At 46.9% G+C, this 20,000-nt stretch overlaps 4 protein-coding genes across 12 annotated transcripts in view; 2 read left to right on the top strand and 2 right to left on the bottom strand.

Annotated features, from left to right (window-relative positions):
* stk38b (serine/threonine kinase 38b) overlaps window positions 1–1,805 on the bottom strand; it is a 14,580-nt gene extending 12,775 nt beyond the window's left edge. Inside the window, exon 1 of one of the 2 annotated variants that reach the window (XM_046875437.1) lies at window positions 1,446–1,805. The gene's annotated coding sequence lies outside the window, so the exon portion shown is untranslated. The remainder of the gene's footprint in view (window positions 1–1,445) is intronic. The other variant, XM_046875435.1, reaches the window with a different exon arrangement.
* A 632-nt stretch (window positions 1,806–2,437) lies between these two features.
* cept1b (choline/ethanolamine phosphotransferase 1b) lies at window positions 2,438–9,210 on the top strand. Of its 3 annotated transcripts, none has more exons than XM_046875439.1 (10): window positions 2,442–2,588; window positions 3,189–3,268; window positions 3,392–3,693; window positions 3,813–3,960; window positions 4,047–4,188; window positions 7,648–7,732; window positions 7,962–8,093; window positions 8,233–8,391; window positions 8,526–8,651; window positions 8,818–9,210. In XM_046875439.1, the coding sequence occupies exons 3-10, from the start codon at window positions 3,403–3,405 to the stop codon at window positions 8,923–8,925; spliced, it is 1,191 nt and encodes a 396-aa protein (XP_046731395.1). In that variant the 5' UTR covers window positions 2,442–2,588; window positions 3,189–3,268; window positions 3,392–3,402; the 3' UTR covers window positions 8,926–9,210. The 3 variants fall into 3 exon arrangements, with proteins under 3 accessions (XP_046731397.1, XP_046731395.1, XP_046731396.1); XM_046875440.1 differs by having other exon boundaries at window positions 3,369–3,693; XM_046875441.1 differs by lacking the exon at window positions 8,526–8,651 and having other exon boundaries at window positions 2,438–2,588.
* A 4,445-nt stretch (window positions 9,211–13,655) lies between these two features.
* Window positions 13,656–19,484, top strand: dram2b (DNA-damage regulated autophagy modulator 2b). 6 transcript variants are annotated; one of them, XM_046875442.1, is made up of 10 exons: window positions 13,656–13,771; window positions 13,893–14,043; window positions 14,178–14,252; window positions 14,647–14,787; window positions 15,731–15,798; window positions 15,934–16,076; window positions 16,153–16,330; window positions 18,276–18,358; window positions 18,570–18,662; window positions 18,743–19,339. In XM_046875442.1, the coding sequence occupies exons 4-10, from the start codon at window positions 14,657–14,659 to the stop codon at window positions 18,857–18,859; spliced, it is 813 nt and encodes a 270-aa protein (XP_046731398.1). In that variant the 5' UTR covers window positions 13,656–13,771; window positions 13,893–14,043; window positions 14,178–14,252; window positions 14,647–14,656; the 3' UTR covers window positions 18,860–19,339. The 6 variants fall into 6 exon arrangements, with proteins under 6 accessions (XP_046731398.1, XP_046731400.1, XP_046731399.1 ...); XM_046875444.1 differs by having other exon boundaries at window positions 13,696–13,771; window positions 13,960–14,043; XM_046875443.1 differs by lacking the exon at window positions 13,656–13,771 and adding an exon at window positions 19,344–19,484 and having other exon boundaries at window positions 13,799–14,043; window positions 18,743–18,880.
* Window positions 19,485–19,500: 16 nt separating this feature from the next.
* dennd2db (DENN/MADD domain containing 2Db) overlaps window positions 19,501–20,000 on the bottom strand; it is a 13,914-nt gene continuing 13,414 nt past the window's right edge. Inside the window, exons 15-16 of the mRNA XM_046874531.1 lie at window positions 19,784–20,000; window positions 19,501–19,643 (exon numbers count right to left, since the gene is read on the bottom strand). The exon at window positions 19,784–20,000 is cut by the window's right edge and continues 26 nt beyond it. Of these exons, the coding sequence (XP_046730487.1) occupies window positions 19,558–19,643; window positions 19,784–20,000 (303 nt within the window). The 3' untranslated portion in view covers window positions 19,501–19,557. The remainder of the gene's footprint in view (window positions 19,644–19,783) is intronic.

The following is a 20,000-nucleotide window of genomic DNA, read 5'->3' as shown; positions in this document are numbered from 1 at the left end:
TCCAGACCACCACTGTGGAATTTCAGTGAATGTGAAGGTGTTTGTGTGCGCCACTCAAGATCACGTGATTGTGATTGAGGGAAAATGGGAATTAACTCCAAGGTGAAAGAAGGAAGTGGAAGTAATCAGAGGGCAGAGGCAGAGCTGAAATCTCCACACAAAAGCGCTCCACACCCAGCATGCAAATTCCAAACAAATCCCTCAGACATTTCAGACTTTATAGCCCAGTGTCTGCCTTCCTTCATCCTCACGTCATTCATCTCTACATCTCAGTCAACCTCACGTCACATTCATCTCTACATCCAAGTCAACCTCACGTCACATTCATCTCTACATCCCAGTCAACCTCACGTCACAGTCAACCTCACGTCACATTCATCTTTACATCACAGTCAACCTCACGTCACATTCATCTTTACATCACAGTCAACCTCACGTCACATTCATCTTTACATCAGTCAACCTCACGTCACATTTACCTGCACAAAACATTCATCTTTTCCAGTTATGAAATACACTTCCTGCTTTAAACAATCACTTATACACTAATGCCATCACACACACACACACACACACACACAAGCAAATAAGCCCTGCTTTGTGTGTAAAGTACAAGTAGTGTGTGTGTGTGTGTGTGTGTGTGTGTGTGTGTGTGTGTGTGTGTGTGTGTGACACAGCATAGGCCGTGTGCACTAACTTTAGAGGCAAGAACACTTTAACCAAAAACACAGAGGTCTAGGAAAAACGTGTGTGGCTGAGTGTGTGTGCAGTTTGTGTTTGTGTCTGTGTTTAAAATAAAAGGCAGAAAGAAGAACAGTATGTGTGATTCAGAGCGAGTCAATGATTCTGGGCTCTTAGTGACTCTGGAGGAGTCAGATAGGTGAGTCAGGTAGATGAGTCAGATAGGTGAGTCAAGTAGATGATTAAGATAGGTGAGTCAGATAGGTGAGTCAGATAGGTGAGTCGGGTAGATGAGTCGGAATGGTGAGTCGGGTAGGTGAGTCAGATAGGTGAGTCGGGTAGATGAGTCGGAATGGTGAGTCGGGTAGATGAGTCAGATAGGTGAGTCGGGTAGATGAGTCAGATAGGTGAGTCGGGTAGATGAGTCAGATAGGTGAGTTAGGTAGATGAGTCAGATAGGTGAGTCAGGTAGATGAGTCAGATAGGTGAGTCAGGTAGATGAGTCAGGTAGGATGAGACAGATTGATGATTCAGTTGGGATGAGTTGCGTAGGTGAGTCAAGTAAACGAGTCAGGTGGGATGAGTCAAAAAAGTGACGTGAAGTGTGTGTATAGATAAAGATTGTTTAGATGAAGTGTGTGTGTGTGTATATAACTGTATATAACTTTATAGCTTCATAGCTTTAAATATATGTGTGTGTGTGTGTGTGTGTGTGTGTGTGTGTGTGTGTGTGTGAGATGAAGTGTGTGTGGATGAATACTCACTGGAAGGATGAGTTCGGAGCTCGGGGTCTTTGGGAGATGATGTGAGAAATAGCGATGACGTGGTCAGTAGATCAGTAGAACTTGGTGAAGGTCTCACACTGATCCGGTTCCTGCAGTAGATTAAGGGTTGGAGTGTGAACGCGGGTTTTGATGAAACCGGATTCAGCGCTCAGATTAAAGTTCTCACGTCCCGCTATGCTTTTTTTTCTCCACCAACTTCACCGCGACACTCGCGCACGCAGTCCCCGGACTTGTCTCTCCAGGTGTGTGTGTGTTTAATCAGAACCGGGAGCGCGCGCTGTTGTGTGCGGTATAAAGGTGTGAAGTTGTTGGATGGAGCTGAAACGGAGAATGAAGGAAATTCCTACACAGATGACGAATTTCAGTCAAAACACATCCAAATGCTCCTCCCTTCTTCTGAAACTACCCACAAACACCTAACACACACACACACACACACACACTGGTCAAACAATAACGAGAAGTAACTACTCAGAGGGAATTGGGCAAGCGACTCACACACTTTCATGTTTGTGTGTATAAAGTTTATTAGGATCCCATTACACTCACATCTTCACACACACTTTTAACTCCTGCTCATGGGGTGACGTCAAATAGCCCATCAGACATGACCGATATTTAATAAAAGCAGCACTGTGCACATTTATAAACACGTGTGTGTGAGAGAGGGAGAGAGAGAGAAAGAACGAAAGAAAGAAAGGAAGAGTTATGCGCAGGCAGTGCGCATGTGTGACGCCCTCGAATCTCGCTGTCCCAGGACGGAAATTGGGTTCAAATTAAGTGTGTGATTTCCACAGCACGCGCGTGTCTTAGAGACACGTGGGAAGATTTCCGTATGCATATGAGACTTGCGTTGTTTCGTAAAGATCACCGATATCCGATCCGAAAATATCGCGATAGGGATTCACGCAGCGTATGGTGGGTATTGCGCATGCGCTTGTTGGGGTGCAGGCGGTGCGCTTGGGTGAGTTGGGGTGCAGGCGGTGCGCATGCGCGTGAAGAGCTCGGCGGAAGGGGACGTGGTGACAGGTAGTGGCGTGTCAGTGTAACGTGCGTTAGCGGAGCGGGAGAAGGTGATACACTGCGGCGGATCGGTGGGCAAAGTAAATGCCCACGGACTGAGTGAGTACCGCCGCACGGCCCTACACTGCTCTCAGCGGGCAGGCGGGCGGGCGGACACACACACACACACACACACACACACACACACCCCAAATCGCTACGGTCGGTTAACGACATGATCACGTGGCACTGCTAGGTCATCTCAGCTAAACTGGCTAGCAACAGTGAAGCATTTACCCTGGTTAGCAGCTCAGGCTAACATGCATAAACAGAGGAACAGGGTGAAGAACCGTGTAGGAGACCATGGAGAACACAGGAGTCAAGATCAGAGATAGCGCTCCAGTGCTTTCACACTGCACTGTCACAGGCTCAGAGCTCCATCCACTTTCACTCTGTGTGTGTGTGTATGTGTGGCATCTTCTAAAACACTATACACACACACACACACACCAGCTCATAACCTGTCCCATGCTCTGTCCTTCCCTCACACATCACACTACTGAGTACAGCACTGAGTGCACTGTACACACTCAAAAGAAACACACACACACCACACAATGCTGCTGGGAACACTGTGTGTGTGTGTGTGTGTGTGTGTGTGTGTCACATGTATGTATTTACTGTTCGAGACTCAACTCTGACTCTTTCTCCCTTCTCCAGGTGCTGTGTGTGTGTGTGTGTGTGTGTGTGTGTGTGTGTGTGAGTGACAGGTGCTACGCACCTCCGAACCAGAAGAACAGGTACGTCAGTGCTGCAGCCAATCAGAGCCAGGCTGAGCTTTTTACACCTATACTTCTAAGACTTTGTGTGTGTTTCGTGCTTTATAAAAACTTAGGGCAGGTGTGTTTTTCCTGTGTGTGTAGGTGGCGGGGGAATGAGTGGGCGGCGGGGGGGCCGTGGGGGGCCGGAGCCCCCCGTGCTGCGACGGCTGATGGAGCTCCCAGCCCCGGTGCTGACTCGGCACCAGCTGAAGCGTTTGGAGGAGCACCGTTACAGCAGCGCGGGGAAATCGCTGCTCGAACCCATAATGCAGTGCTACTGGGAGTGGCTGGTGAGCTGCATGCCGCCGTGGATCGCTCCCAACCTCATCACCATCATCGGCCTCGCCACCAACGCCTTCACCACACTCGTGCTCGTCTACTACTGTCCCACTGCCACTGAACAGGTACACAGGCATCAGCTACACTGTGTGTGTGTGTGTGTGTGTGTGTGTGTGTGTGTTAAATAGAAATATAAAAATGTAATGACTTTAATGTGTGTGTGTGTGTGTGTGTGTGTGTTCAGGCTCCACTGTGGGCATACCTGCTGTGTGCAGTGGGTCTGTTTGTGTATCAGTCTCTGGATGCGATAGATGGGAAACAGGCCCGGCGCACTAACAGCTCTTCACCACTAGGAGAGCTGTTTGATCACGGCTGTGATTCTCTGTCCACTGGTACAGTCAGTTCGCTTCTCACACACACACACACACACACACACACTCTGAGGGTGTGAGTGTACTCAGGCGGTTTCTCTGTGCAGTGTTTGTGGTGTTGGGGACGAGTATAGCGGTGCAGTTGGGGACGAATCCAGACTGGATGTTTTTCTGCTGCTTCGCTGGAATGTTTATGTTCTATTGTGCTCACTGGCAAACCTACGTCTCGGGAACACTTCGATTCGGCATGTAAGTGTCTTACACACACACACACACACACACACACACACACACACACACACAACAAATCACAGCCAATCACAACCCTCTAACAGCAATACACTAATCAGCTCTCTGCTAATCCCACCTACAAAACTGCCACAATAATGTTACTGCTCTGACTAATTTCTCTCTCCATCCCTCACTCCAAATCAAATCAAATACACATACATACAGGGTACGACATGCAGTGAAATGTCCGGAATGAGGGAATAGGATGAGGAGAAGAAATCTTCTTCTTCTTCTTTCGGCTGCTCTTATTAGGGGTCGCCACAGCGGATCCTCCGTCTCCAAACCCCCCTGTCCTCTTTCACACCAACTACCTGCATGTCTTCCCTCACCACATCCATGAACCTCCTCCTTGGCCTTCCTCTTTTCCTCCTACCTGGTGGCTCCATCTTCAGCATTCTTCTACCAATATAATTCATGTTCCTCCTCTGCACATGTCCAAACCATCTCAATCTCACCTCCCTCACCTTGTCACCAAAACATCCTACATGCGCTGTCCCTCTAATAAACTCATTTCTAATCTTGTCCATCCTCGTCACTCCCAACGAAAACCTCAACATCTTCAGCTCTGCTACCTCCAGCTCCACCTCCTGTCTTTTACTCAATGCCACTGTCTCTAATCCATACAACATCTCAGGTCTCACCACAGTCCTATAAACTTTCCCTTTCACTCTCACAGATACTCTTCTATCACAAATCACTCCTGCTATCACTCTTCTCCACCCACTCCACCCTGCCTGCACTCTTTTCTTTACTTCTCTAACACACTCTCCATTACTCTGCACTGTTGACCCCAGCGTGTACCTCCACCTCTCCAGGCTCTTCTCAACCTGCTCCCTACTCTCACCACAAATCACAATATCATCCACAAACATCATAGTCCAGGGAGACTCCTGTCTGACCTCGTCCGTCAACCTGTCCATCACCACTGCAAACAGGAAAGGGCTCAGAGCCGATCCTTGATGCAGTCCAACCTTCACCGTGAACCAGTCTGTTGTTCCTACTGCACACTTCACTGCTGTCACACTGTCCTCATACATGTCCTGCACCACCCTCACATACTTCTCTGACACACCTGACTTCCTCATACAATACCACAACTCCTCTCTTGGCACCCTGTCGACGCTTTCTCTAAATCCACAAATACACAATGCAATTCCTTCTGTCCTTCTCTATACTTCTCCATCAACATCCTCAAAGCAAATAAGGCATCTGTGGTGCTCTTCCTCGGCATGAAACCATACTGTTGCTCACAGATGGTCACCTCTTCTCTCAGCCTGGCTTCCACTACTCTTTCCCATAACTTCATGGTGTGACTGATCAACTTAATTCCCCTGTAGTTACTGCAGGTCTGCACATCTCCTTATGCTTAAAGATCGGTACCAGCACACTCCTTCTCCATTCCTCAGGCATCTTCTCACCTTCCAAAATCCTGTTAAACAATCTGGTTAAAAACTCCACTGCCATCTCTCCTAAACATCTCACGCTTCTACCGGTATGTCATCTGGTCCAACCGACTTTCCACTCTTCATCCTCTTAATCGCTGCTCTCACTTCCTCCTTACTAATCCTATCTACATCCTGCTTCACCAACTCCACATCATCCAACCTTCTCTCTCTCTGATTTTCCTCATTCATCAGCTGCTCAAAATACTCCCTCCACCTTCTCAACACACTCTCCTCACTAGTCAACACATTTCCTCTCCATCCTTTATTGCTCTAACTTGCAGTACATCCTTCCCAGCTCGGTCCCTCTGCCTGGCCAATCGGTATAAATCCTTTTCTCCTTCCTTAGTGTCCAACCTCTCATACAGCTCCTCATATGCCTTTTCCTTGGCTTTCGCCACATCCTCTTACCTGCTGCCGCATCTCCTTGTACTCCTGCCTACTTTTCTCATCACTCTGTCTATCCCACTTCTGTTTTGCCAACCTCTTTCTCCTTATGCTCTCCTGCACTTCCTCATTCCACCACCACGTCTCCTTGTCTTGCTTTCTATTTCCAGATGTCACACCAAGTACTTTTCTAGCTGCCTCCCTCATCACTCCTGCAGTAGTTGCCCAATCATCCGCACCTCTTCACCACCACCGAACCCCTGTCTGACCTCTTCCCTGAACCTCACACTACACTCTTCCTCCTTCAGTTTCCACCATCTTATTCTTCTTTCAGTCCTCACTCTCCTCCTCTTCTTCTTCACCTCCAAAACCATCCTACAGACCACCATCCGATGCTGTCTAGCTACACTGTCCCCTGCCAACACCTTACAGTCTCCAATCTCCTTCAGGTTGCATCTCCTGCATAGCACATAGTCCACCTGTGTGCACCTTCCTCCACTCTTATACGTCACCCTATGATCCTCCTTCTTCTTAAAATAAGTGTTCACCACTGCCATTTCCATCCTTTTAGCAAAATCTACCACCATCTGCCCTTCCACATTCCTCTCCTTAAAACCATACCTACCCATCACCTCCTCATCACCTCTGTTCCTTCACCTACATGCCCATTAAAGTCTGCCCCAATCACCAATCGTTCTTTCCTAGGTACACCATCTACCACTTCATCTAATTCACTCCAGAATCTTTCCTTCTCCTCCATCTCACAGCCAACTTGTGGAGCATAGGCACTGATGACATTTATCATCATCCCTTCAACTTCCACCTTCACGATCATCACCCTATCAGAAACTCTCTTCACCTCCACTACACTCTTACTGTACTCTTCCTTCAGAATCACCCCTACACCATTTCTCTTCCATCCACACCATGATAAAACAGTTTAAACCCACCTCCAATGTTCCTGCTCTTACTCCCTTTACACACAGCATATCTACCTTTCTCCTCCATCATATCAGCTATCTCTCCCTTTACCCGTCATAGTACCAACATTTAAAGTACCAACCCGAACCTCCACTCTCCTACACTGCTCCTTTCCTGCCGCCTCTGTAGACGCCTTCCTCCTCTCCTTCTCCTCCTTCGCCAACAGTAGCCCAATTTCCACCGGTACCCTGTCGGCTAACGATACCTGTGGCGGTCGTTGTTAACCCGGGCCTCGACCGATCCGGTATGAAATTCTCATTTGTGATCCGCATATTTGATTTGGCACATGTTTTACGCTGGATGCCCTTCCTAACGCAACCCTCCCCATTTACCCGGGCTTGGGACCGGCACTAAGAGTGCACTGGCTTGTGCATCCATAATGGCTGGGTTGAGGAGAAGAAATAAAACATAGAAAAAAGAAAGAAAAGAAATAAAGACAATAAACTATGAAAACATATATAAAGATATAGGAAAAATTGTATATACAGGGTATGTTTATGGATACAAGGTATGCTAATGTACAGTAAACAGTAAACACAACCCCCCCCCCCCTTCACTCCACCCCCCATCCCTCACTCCACACCTTTGTCCCCTGTGTGTGTCTCAGTATTGATGTGACGGAGGTGCAGATCTTCATGATGATGATGTATTTGCTGGCTGCAGTGGGTGGATCTGCTTTCTGGCAGGCTCTGGTAATTCTCTCTCTCACACACACACACACACACACACACACATCAGTGTCAGTAATAACTCTCACTAACTCTCCTGCACATTATAATTACCTTCTGCTTCACATACGGTGCTTTTGTGGCATTTGTCATATACATAACCTCACTAATAAAATGACTGTGTGTGTGTGTGTGTGTGTGTGTGTGTGTGTGTGTGTGTGTGTGTGTGTGAACATGTTCTCTGGTTTGCCAGATCCCCGTATTAAACATCCAGATGAAGATTATCCCAGCGTTGTGTACGTTTGTTGGTGCAGTGATCTGCTGCACTAATTATTTTAAAGTCATTTTCACAGGAGGAGTCGGAAAAAATGGATCCACCATCGCAGTGAGTCTCTCTCTCACACTCACACTCACACACACACACACACACACACACACACACACACACGGAGTGTGTCTATATGTTACAGTGAATCCTGAACAATATCAGAAAGTTTGTGTGTGTGTGTCTCTCTCTCTCTCAGGGGACAAGTGTTTTATCTCCAGTCCTGCACATTGGCTCTGTTATACTGCTGGCGATGATGATCTATAAAAAGTCAGCCATCAAGCTGTTTGAGAGACACCCCTGTGTGTACATCCTCACCTTCGGCTTCGTCTCTGCTAAAATCACCAACAAACTAGTAGTGAGTGTTCTCTCTCTCTCACTCACACACACACACACACACACACACACACACACACACAGAATACTAGTCCACTCTGAACAGTCTGTGTGTTCTGAATATCTGTGTGTGTGTGTGTGTGTGTGTGTGTACAGGTTGCACACATGACTAAAAGTGAAATGCATCTCCACGACGTGGCGTTTTTGGGTCCTGGACTTTTGTTTCTTAATCAGTATTTCAACAGTTTTATAGATGAGTACGTGGTGCTTTGGATTGCACTGGTGAGGACACACACACACACACGCGTGCACACATATACACACACTCGCACATACGCACACATACAAAGACACACACACACACACAGTCTTTATAACACCTGGAACAGTATGAATTATTGTATGCACTGCTTAATAAAATGTGTGTGTGTGTGTGTGTGTTTTACAGGCGCTATCACTGCTTGATCTGGTGCGTTACTGTGTGAGTGTGTGTCACCAGATCGCCTCACACCTTCGTATCTTCATCTTCAAAATTAAACCGGTAGCAACTCAGTGAAACGATGTGTGTGTGTGTGTGTGTGTGTGTGTGTGTGTGTGAGAGAAACAGTCAGCATGCCTGAGGATGAACCTGCTCCACTGATTTATAAAAGACATGATCATAAGTTTATGGACACTTTATTTAAATTATTCTGTGCTAAAAGTAAAAGCTAATACTGTGTGTGTGTGTGTGTGTGTGTGTGTGTGTGTGTGTAATAACAGGTGCTAAAACTCATGTATCTGTTAGAGTTTAGAATCTTTAGTTTTAAAATAAAAAAGGAAAGAAAGACGTTCTAAAAGTAAACTCGATTCATCTCAAATTAATTCATCTTTAGCTTTCAGGTTGCTAAAACTATCTGACACACAAACACACACTACAGTATTGTGCTACATGGTATTACTCTGACCATGGCCCCTCAGCCCCACCCCATGTTCTCAGTATTGGTGTATTTGCTCCTGTATATCACACATGATTTAAAGGTAAAGCATTAGGAATCGAGTCGTACGGAACATCAGCTGCTTCTACACGTCTGTTCATTTAACATCAGATTGCACATTTATTTTATTCTGTATAAATATCTAATATTCTGTAGTTCTCTGTGTGTGAGAACTTGAACTCAGACTTTAGTCTCCACACCCTCCTTTACTCCCCGCACGCCTGCCTCCGCCCCTTTACTCCCCGCACGCCTGCCTCCGCCTCCTTACTCCCGCCTCCTTTACTCCCGCGCCCGTCTCCGCGCCCCCTTTACTCCCCACGCCTGCCTCCGCCCCTCCTTTACTCCACGCCTCCTTTACTCCCCTTGCGCCCGTCTCCGCCCCTCCTTACTCCACGCCTCCTTTACTCCCGCCCCTCCTTTACTCCCCGCCTTTACTCCCGCGCCCGTCTCCGCGCCTCCTTTACTCCCCGCGCCTTTACTCCACGCCTCCTTTACTCCCCGCACGCCTGCCTCCGCGCCTCCTTTACTCCGCGCCTCCTTTACTCCCTGCACGCCTGCCTCCGCCCCTCCTTACTCCACGCCTCCTTTACTCCCCGCACGCCTGCCTCTCGCGCCTCCTTTACTCCCGCCCCTCCTTTACTCCCCTTGCGCCCGTCTCCGCCCCTCCTTACTCCCCGCACGCCTGCCTCCGCCTTTACTCCGCCCCCTTTACTCCCCGCACGCCTGCCTCCGCGCCTCCTTTACTCCGCACGCCTGCCTCCGCCTCCTTTACTCCCCGCACGCCTGCCTCCGCGCCCCCTTTGCTCCCCGCACGCCTGCCTCCGCGCCCCCTTTACTCCCCGCACGCCTGCCTCCGCCCCTTTACTCCCCGCACGCCTGCCTCCGCGCCCCTTTACTCCCCGCACGCCGTCTCCGCCCCTTTACTCCGCCCCTCCTTACTCCCCGCACGCCTGCCTCTCGCGCCTTTACTTCACGCACGCCTGCCTCTCGCGCCTTTACTCCACGCACGCCTGCCTCTCGCGCCTCCTTTACTCCACGCACGCCTGCCTCCGCGCCTTTACTCCACGCACGCCCGTCTCCGCGCCCCTTTACTCCACGCACGCCCGTCTCCGCGCCCCTTTACTCCACGCACGCCCGTCTCCGCGCCCCTTTACTCCCGCCCCTCCTTTACTCCCGCCCCTTTACTCCACGCACGCCCGTCTCCGCGCCCCTTTACTCCACGCACGCTCGTCTCCGTGCCCCTTTACTCTACGCACGCCCGTCTCTTAAGGTTTATCTTTATTCACTCAACATTTATTTTAATCCTGTATTTAATGTAATCTCTCCTTCTCATTCCACTCTAATACACTGATTTGGACATGTTTAACATTCATCAATGACCTCCAGGACACACACACACACACACACACACACATGCCAGCTACAGTTGTTTTGTTATTTTACCTTTTTGCATTCTTTGCCTGAAATCACACTGTGTTCGAGTATTTGTTTATAAATATACGGGGGTGGGGGTATTCAGTCTGCCTCAATATGTAAAATACAATTAATAAACGACATTTAAAATTAATATGTAAGTTGTAAATGTACTTAATCTCTCACACGCGCACACAATGATGTGAATGTATTTATTAATACTCTATACATTTAGTGAACCACAGTGAAGATTTGAGAAAATAAAGGAGTAGGTTTGTAGCCCTGAACTTGCGTGTGAAGGAACACACGCGCGCACACACACACACACACGCACGCACAGTATCCAAACTTTCGATTGGCTGAGAGCAGCACAGTGACACACACACCACCGTGACCATCATCACACCCTCTGGATCATCTCACTTACTCTGGTCATCAGGATCTTGTGCAGCTGTGCTCAGGATTTAGAGCAACATTTAGAAATGTATCACTTTATTATATAAACCTTTTAATGTATTTTTCTTTTTTAGAAGAATCAGTTATTTATCGAATACACATTTAATTAACAAGTTATTTGTGATGTAAAAGTGGCTTTGGTTTCAGACGCACATAAAATGGAAGTGTAAACTGCACTAATGCAGGAGTTCTGCACATGCAACTGAACAGAACGTGTGTTTTTACCATGATGTAGTGATCCACCATCTCCTTGAGCACCTTCAGTTTCTCACTTTGTGAAGCTCTCATCTGCTGAAACAACACCTGCTGATGCTGGAACAGAGACTGAAAACAAATCAACACCATCAAACACCACTACAGCCTTAACCACCACAATACGTCTCTGCACATTGCCCAGCTGTGTGTGTGTGTGTGTGTGTGTGTGTGTGTGTGTGTGTGTGTGTAGTACACCGGTGGTCCCCAACCTTTTTTTGCGCCATGGACCAGTTTAATGTCAGACGTCACGGACTGGTCTTTAATGTGTGGTGAATAAATACAACAACATAAAATAATACGAACATAAAAACTGGTATTTTCTAAATCTAATAATAAACGTGAATCACTGTGGTGTTGTTTGTTCGTTTTTCTCTCTCGGGGGGTTTGAATTTAGCAGTAATGTATTATGTGTTAGTGACCGGAGCTCCTTTAAGAAGGTAGTGGATGGAGGTAAGACGTGTGACCGGAGCTCCTTTAAGAAGGTAGTGGATGGAGGTAAGTCGTGTGACCGGAGCTCCTTTAAGAAGGTAGTGGATGGAGGTAAGTCGTGTGACCGGAGCTCCTTTAAGAAGGTAGCAGATGGAGGTGAGTCATGTGACCGGAGCTCCTTTAAGAAGGTAGCGGATGGAGGTAAGTCGTGTGACCGGAGCTCCTTTAAGAAGGTAGCAGATGGAGGTGAGTCATGTGACCGGAGCTCCTTTAAGAAGGTAGTGGATGGAGGTAAGTCGTGACCGGAGCTCCTTTAAGAAGGTAGTGGATGGAGGTAAGTCGTGTGACCGGAGCTCCTTTAAGAAGGTAGCAGATGGAGGTGAGTCATGTGACCGGAGCTCCTTTAAGAAGGTAGCGGATGGAGGTAAGTCGTGTGACCGGAGCTCCTTTAAGAAGGTAGCGGATGGAGGTAAGTCGTGTGACCGGAGCTCCTTTAAGAAGGTAGCAGATGGAGGTGAGTCATGTGACCGAGCTCCTTTAAGAAGGTAGCGGATGGAGGTAAGTCGTGTGACCGGAGCTCCTTTAAGAAGGTAGCGGATGGAGGTAAGTCGTGTGAGCGGAGCTCCTTTAAGAAGGTAGTGGATGGAGGTAAGACATGTGACCGAGGCATCATGACCTGCATCAAGAATGAGTCAGACAGATGTGGAGGAGAGAATCTGGTGCTTCTTGTCCTGGTCTTTGTTCCTCTGCATGTTCTTCTCCCACTGTGGAACCCGGATGAGAAGTGAGCACTGGAGTCCTGAAGGGGTTTGTGCTGGAGATGTAACTACACTGTCCCAGAGATCATTTAAAGTTATTAAGCATTAGCTACACAGATCAGTGGTGTGTAATTATGAGAATGATGATCATGATGATTACCTGTGGTGATGTTCTCCTCAGTGTGTCTGGTGGATGATGATGATGATTACCTGTGGTGATGTTCTCCTCAGTGTGTCTGGTGGATGATGATGATGATTACCTGTGGTGATGTTCTCCTCAGTGTGTCTGGTGGATGATGATGATGATTACCTGTGGTGATGTTCTCCTCAGTGTGTCTGGTGGATGATGATGATGATTACCTGTGGTGATGTTCTCCTCAGTGTGTCTGGTGGATGATGATGATGATGAAATACAGTTTCTCAGAGACATGGTTCCTCAGAAAAGATGATGAGTTTCCCCTCAGCTCTTGTCTGAGACACGGTATAAATAATACATTAGAATTAGATAGTATCATCAGTATCATCACAGGGATGCTATTAGCGTTAGCATGGCCACAGCTGCGGCTAATAACTGCTTGGTAAAGATTTAAACGTTACTGTGACCTGGTCAAAGGTTGAAAGAATAATTATTACCATTACCAGTAAAAGACAGGAGGTGGAGCTGGAGGTAGCAGAGCTAAAGATGTTGAGATGTTCGTTGGGAGTGACGACGATGGACAGGATTAGAAATGAGTTTATTAGAGGGACAGCACATGTAGGACGTTTTGGAGACAAGGTGAGGGAGGTGAGATTGAGATGGTTTGGACATGTGCAGAGGAGGAACATGAATTATATTGGTAGAAGAATGCTGAGGATGGAGACACCAGGAAGGAGGAAAAGAGGAAGAACAAGGAGGAGGTTTATGGATGTGGTGAGGGAAGACATGCTGGTAGTTGGTGTGAAAGAGGCAGATGTAGAGGACAGGGGATGGAGACGGATGATCTGCTGTGGCGCCCCTAATGGGAGCAGCCGAAAGAAGAAGAAGACTGTGTGTGTGTGTGTGTGTGTGTGTGTGTGTGTGTGTGTTCCTCTGTAAAATCCTCTGGTTGTTTCTTTACTCCATCTGAGAGATGTAAAGGTAATATATTTAAAGTATTTCACATCATTCTTTCACTAATTTAGGTGAACCACGGCACTGACATTATATTATAACGGAACATCCGGGTCTGAGTGTGACATTACCGCGTCCCGTGACCCAGAACAGGAAGTGAAAGGAGTAGCGGTGAAAGTAAACACAGTAGAACAGTGTGAGCGTGTGTGACACAGGATCGGTACAGTGTGGAATAAAGGACAGACCGACAGACAGACTGGAAGCTGCGTCATGAGTTGACAGAGGTTAATTAAAAGCAGGTAAAAGTGTGTGTGATTTGAGTTGATTTGAATAACTGTAAGTCTCTCATATGAGCACAGAGAGGAAGTGAAAGTGTGATCATACAAAGGTCCATTTCAGAAGACTTCTCTAAACTGTGTGTTTTCTCACTCAGGAGGACAGACACACACCCCTCTACACACAGACAGACAGACAGACAGACACCCGGGGGGGTGCAGTAGGATTAAAGGTAAGTCTGTGATGTTTGAAGGCAGATGATGTGAAGGAGGATGTGAAAGTAGATGATCTTCAACATGAGCTCAGGGTTTGAAGGAGTTCGGTCACATGCACACTGACTTTAGGGCGAGGCTCATGTCTATATGTGTGTGTTCATCAGCAGCTACACACACACAGGTGTAAAGAACACCAGGAGAACTGGCACAGTGTAACACACATTATCACGTCAGAACTCCAAAAGTGAGGCAGTGTGTGTGTGTGTGTTCCTCTGTAAAAGTAATAACTATAAAGGATCATATACACAAACTGCTTCAGAAGATTCCATCAGATCTCACTCATTACACACTGTATATTTTTCTCCTCATATGTGTGTGTGTGTGTGTGTGTGTGTGTGTGCTCACACGCAGGGTGGGGGAGATGTGGTGGTTTCAGGAAGGGTTGTGTATCCTGCCCGTGTCTCTGGTAGTATGGACAGCAGCTACGTTTGTGTTTGCTTACATCACAGCGGTGGAGCTGCGGCACGTCGACCCCTTCGTCCCCTACATCAGGTGAAGGTCCTGCAGTTTCTACACTACACCAGAGATGCTTACGGTGCACACACTTCATCTTGGGAGTTATTTTTAAAAAGTGAAAATGATCTACCTACATTACAACATGCATATATATATATATAACATGTTTATAAATACACTGAGTATACTTTATATATATAGTTTATATTTTTGTACTTTGCTTAACTGCATGAACCCTTATGACACAATACAATTCAGTACATTAGAGGTCACTACATTACTCTGATGATTAACACTGAATAGGGACAGTCAGGGTTGTGTAGTCTGTACAGTCAGGGTTGTGTAGTCTGGACAGTCAGGGTTGTGCGGTCTGGACAGTCAGGGTTGTGCGGTCTGGACAGTCAGGGTTGTGCGGTCTGGACAGTCAGGGGTTGTGCGGTCTGGACAGTCTGGACAGTCAGGGTTGTGCGGTCTGGACAGTCTGGACAGTCAGGGTTGTGCGGTCTGGACAGTCTGGACAGTCAGGGTTGTGGGGTCTGGACAGTCAGGGTTGTGCGGTCTGGACAGTCTGGACAGTCAGGGTTGTGGGGTCTGGACAGTCAGGGTTGTGGGGTCTGGACAGTCAGGGTTGTGGGGTCTGGACAGTCAGGGTTGTGCGGTCTGGACAGTCTGGACAGTCAGGGTTGTGCGTTCTGGACAGTAGCTTCTGCTTCTGAGCCTCAAGCAGAATTCCAGATGATCATCAATCCTGGTGGAACAGTATTTGGATTTAATAATGTTAATTTAAGAAAAGGCTGAATCTCGTAAATCTCGGTGGTGTTACTGGTGGAGTTTTGCAGTAGCTCACGCACGTGTAGTACCTGAGGAGAGATCTCACTCTGTGCCGTACTTTGCGCCCCGCACACTCTGCACCCCACACCCACACTTTACACCCTTCACAATGTCCTGATGTGTGTATGTGTATCTGTGTGAGATGCAGTGACACAGGAACAGTTCCCCCTGAGAGGTGTGTGTTTGGGATCATGCTCAGTGTCTCAGCATTTTTGGGTAAAAAACTGAACATTTCGTTCTTCAAATATTTAATGATTTTTATCTCCGTCTTATTCTTCATTACTGATTCCTTCTGATCACTTTTAGCCTGTGTGTGTGTGTGTGTGTGTGTGTGTGTGTGTGTGTGTGTAGGCATTGCCACTATGTATGTGCGTTATAAGCAGGTGGAAGCTCTCACTGCTCAGGGAGAAAAGAAGCTGCTGAAGCTAAACACTCTGGGATTTGTGCTCGGATGCATCAGTTCCTTTGGCATGTGTGTGGTGGCAAACTTCCAGGTACAGTACACACACAGACACACACACATGCACACACGTATGTATGACTGAATTCTCTCTCTCTCTCTCTCTGCAGAAGACAACGTTGTTCTCGATGCACCTGGTGGGAGCCGTGCTGACGTTCGGTGTGGGAGCACTCTATATCCTCACACACACACTCGTCTCGTACCGCATGCAGCCGCACATACACACCAAACCAGTCTTCTGGGTTCGACTCATCCTCAGCTTGTGGACCTTCAGCAGCATCATCAGCAGTATCCTCAATCTTCATCATCACCATCACTACTATCATCATCATCCCTACTATTACTCTTAATTATTATCTCCATCACCATCACTACCATTACACCCACTCTTCACCATCTCTACCACTTACTCTTCACCATCACCATCACTACTGCTACACTCAATCATCACCATCACTACTCACTCATCATCACCATCACTACACTCAATCATCATCACCATCACTACCGCTACACTCAATCATCATCACCATCACTACCACTACACTCAATCATCACCATCACTACCACCACACTCACTCATCACCATCACTACCGCTACACTCACTCACCATCACCATCACCACACTCACTCATCATCACCATCACTACCACCACACTCACTCATCATCACCATCACTACACTCACTCATCATCACCATCACTACACTCACTCATCACCATCACCATCACTACCTCACTCACTCATCACCATCACTACCCTCACTCATCATCACCATCACTACACTCACTCATCATCACCATCACTACACTCACTCATCATCACCATCACTCACTCATCACCATCACTATCACTACACTCATCATCATCACCATCACTACCACCACACTCACTCATCACCATCACTACCCTCACTCATCATCACCATCACTACACTCACTCATCATCACCATCACTACACTCACTCATCATCACCATCACTACACTCACTCATCATCACCACCACTACACTCACTCATCATCACCACCACTACACTCACTCACCATCACTACCACTACACTCACTCATCATCACCATCACTACCACTACACTCACTCACCATCACTACCACTACACTCACTCATCATCACCATCACTACCACTACACTCACTCATCACCATCACTACCACTACACTCAATCATCACCATCACTACGCTACACTCACTCATCACCATCACTACCACTACACTCACTCACCATCACCATCACTACACTCACTCATCATCACCATCACTACCACTACATTCAATCATCACCATCACTACCGCTACACTCACTCATCACCATCACTACCGCTACACTCACTCACCATTACCATCACTACATTTACTCACCATCACCATCACTACACTCACTCATCATCACCATCACTACACTCACTCATCACCATCACTACCGCTACACTCACTCACCATCACTACACTCACTCATCATCACCATCACTACACTCAATCATCATCACCATCACCATCACTACACTCAATCATCACCATCACTACCGCCACACTCACTCATCACCATCACTACCACTACACTCCTCATCACCATCACCACACTCACTCATAATCACCATCACTACCACTACACTCACTCTTCACCATCACCACACTCACTCATCATCACCATCACTACACTCACCATCACCACACTCACTCACCATCACTACATCACTCATCACCATCACTACACTCACTCATCACCATCACTACTCACTCATCACCATCACTACACTCACTCATCACTACACTCACTCATCACTACACTCACTCATCACTACACTCACTCACCATCACCATCACTACCACTACACTCACTCATCATCACCATCACTACACTCACTCTTCATCACTACCACTACACTCACTCTTCATCACCATCACTACCATCACTGTGTAATGTGTGAGTGTGTATTTGTGTATAGTGTTTGTGTGTATAATGTGTGTGTATAGTGTTTGTGTGTGTAATGTGTTTGTGTGTATGTAGTGTGTGTGTGTATAATGTGTGTAGTGTTTGTGTATAGTGTGTGTGTAATGTGTGTATGTAGTGTGTGTGTGTGTGTGTAATGTGTGTATAGTGTTTGTGTGTAATGTGTGTAATATGTGTTTGTGTGTGTGTGTGTGTGTGTATGTGTATAATGTGTGTGGGATCAGCGTCTGTAGTATGAGTTTGTTCTCCTTGACAGTGCGTCAGTGTTTGTATCCTCAGTGATTCTGTACAGCAGCTTGCCAGGAATAGAGGTGCACAAAAAACTTCACTGGAACCCTGGAGAACCTGTAAGTGTGTGTGTGTGTGTGTGTGTGTGTGTGTGTGTATGTAAAATGACCCTGTAATTCTGTCCACAGCAGCAGAGGAATAGAATAAAACAATGAGCTGGGTTTAATGTCTCACTTCATGCAAATATGTGAGAATATATGGAGTTATCTGTACTGTAGTATCTTAGTGTGTGTGTGTGTGTGTGTGTGTGTGTGTGTGTGTGTGTCGCAGGGTTATGCAGCTCACACAGTGAGCACAGTCTCTGAATGGTCTCTGGCTTTTTCCTTTATTAGCTTCTTCCTCACCTACATCAGAGACTTTCAGGTATGAACACACACGAACACACACACACACACACACACACACCCTGTTTTTAATTTTGTCTTCAATGTGTGTGACTACAGAAGATAAACCTGAGAGCGGAGGCGGACCTTCAGAGCAGTAATTTGCATGACCCCTCCCATTTTGGATCCACATGGACCTCTGGAGAGACTTCCCCCTTACTGGCTGGATCCATTTAACACACACACACACACACACACATTTTTATAAATCTAATGTGTCCAGCAGGAGCTTTGTGAGGAGCAGCAGATGGAGATGTGCTTCTCCTGGCATGGTTCTGTTTCTCCTGTTTCTCCCCTGGTGGTCCTGCCCCTCTTACAAACACACTGATTTAATTACAACTGCTCCCGTACACTTCCCCTTCACGCCACTATACTCTGTGTGTGTGTGTGTGTGTGTGTGCGTGTGCGTGTGTGAGATACACGCAGAAATGTTCTCTATATGTTAGCTGTACGCTCCTTAGCCATATTAGCATTCGTTATCATGTATGAAGGAAGTGAACGATTCTTCGCCTCCTGGTCGTGTATCAGAGCTGGAGATCTCTAAACCACAACATCCTGTACATCTCCTGTGTCATCTGATCACCACCCACACACACTCTTACTTTATATCACTTTATTTTTAATGAACACACAGTGCAGGAAATTTGCAGCTGTATCTCACACACACACACACACACACACACACACACACTCGCTCTCTCACACACACACACACACACACACACACACACACACACACACACAGTATGTTGTTTGTACTTAAACTTTGAATGACAAATAAACAGATTTTATATTGTTTAAATCCTCTCTCTCACTCTCACTCACACACACACACACACACTCACGCTTCAATGAAGAGTTTAAAAAACACACTTTTACACAACGAGTCCCTTAATTACTCCAGTCTTCGATTTTTCCTTCTTTTTCAGCTGAAACTCCACAATTTTCCTATGAAAAAATCCTACACACACACACACACACACACACAAATAATAATGAATAATTACTATTAACACCATCCTTTATCATTCTCATAATCCTCTGTGTGCGCACGTGTGTGTGTGTGTGTGTGTGTGTGTGTGCGTGCGTGCGTGTCCTTACCCTCATGATGGGGGAGTTTTTCCTCCTCCTGGATGAACAGGTCAAACATCTGCGTCTGGACGAACTGCTTGACGAAGTTACGGTTCTCTTTGGGCTCCACAGCTTTGAGAAAGTTCTTCTTCTGGAACGTTCTCAGCTGCTTGTTTACTCCTGAGCGCTTGATGTGATTGGCAAAATGTCCAACGGTCTTCACAAAGAAGCTGAGGAACGCTTCAGA

Source organism: Silurus meridionalis, chromosome 19, assembly GCF_014805685.1.
Source record: "Silurus meridionalis isolate SWU-2019-XX chromosome 19, ASM1480568v1, whole genome shotgun sequence".
In the NCBI taxonomy this organism is placed as follows: domain Eukaryota; kingdom Metazoa; phylum Chordata; class Actinopteri; order Siluriformes; family Siluridae; genus Silurus; species Silurus meridionalis.
Note: the sequence above shows the minus strand (reverse complement) of the source record. Positions and strands in the feature narration are given on the sequence as shown.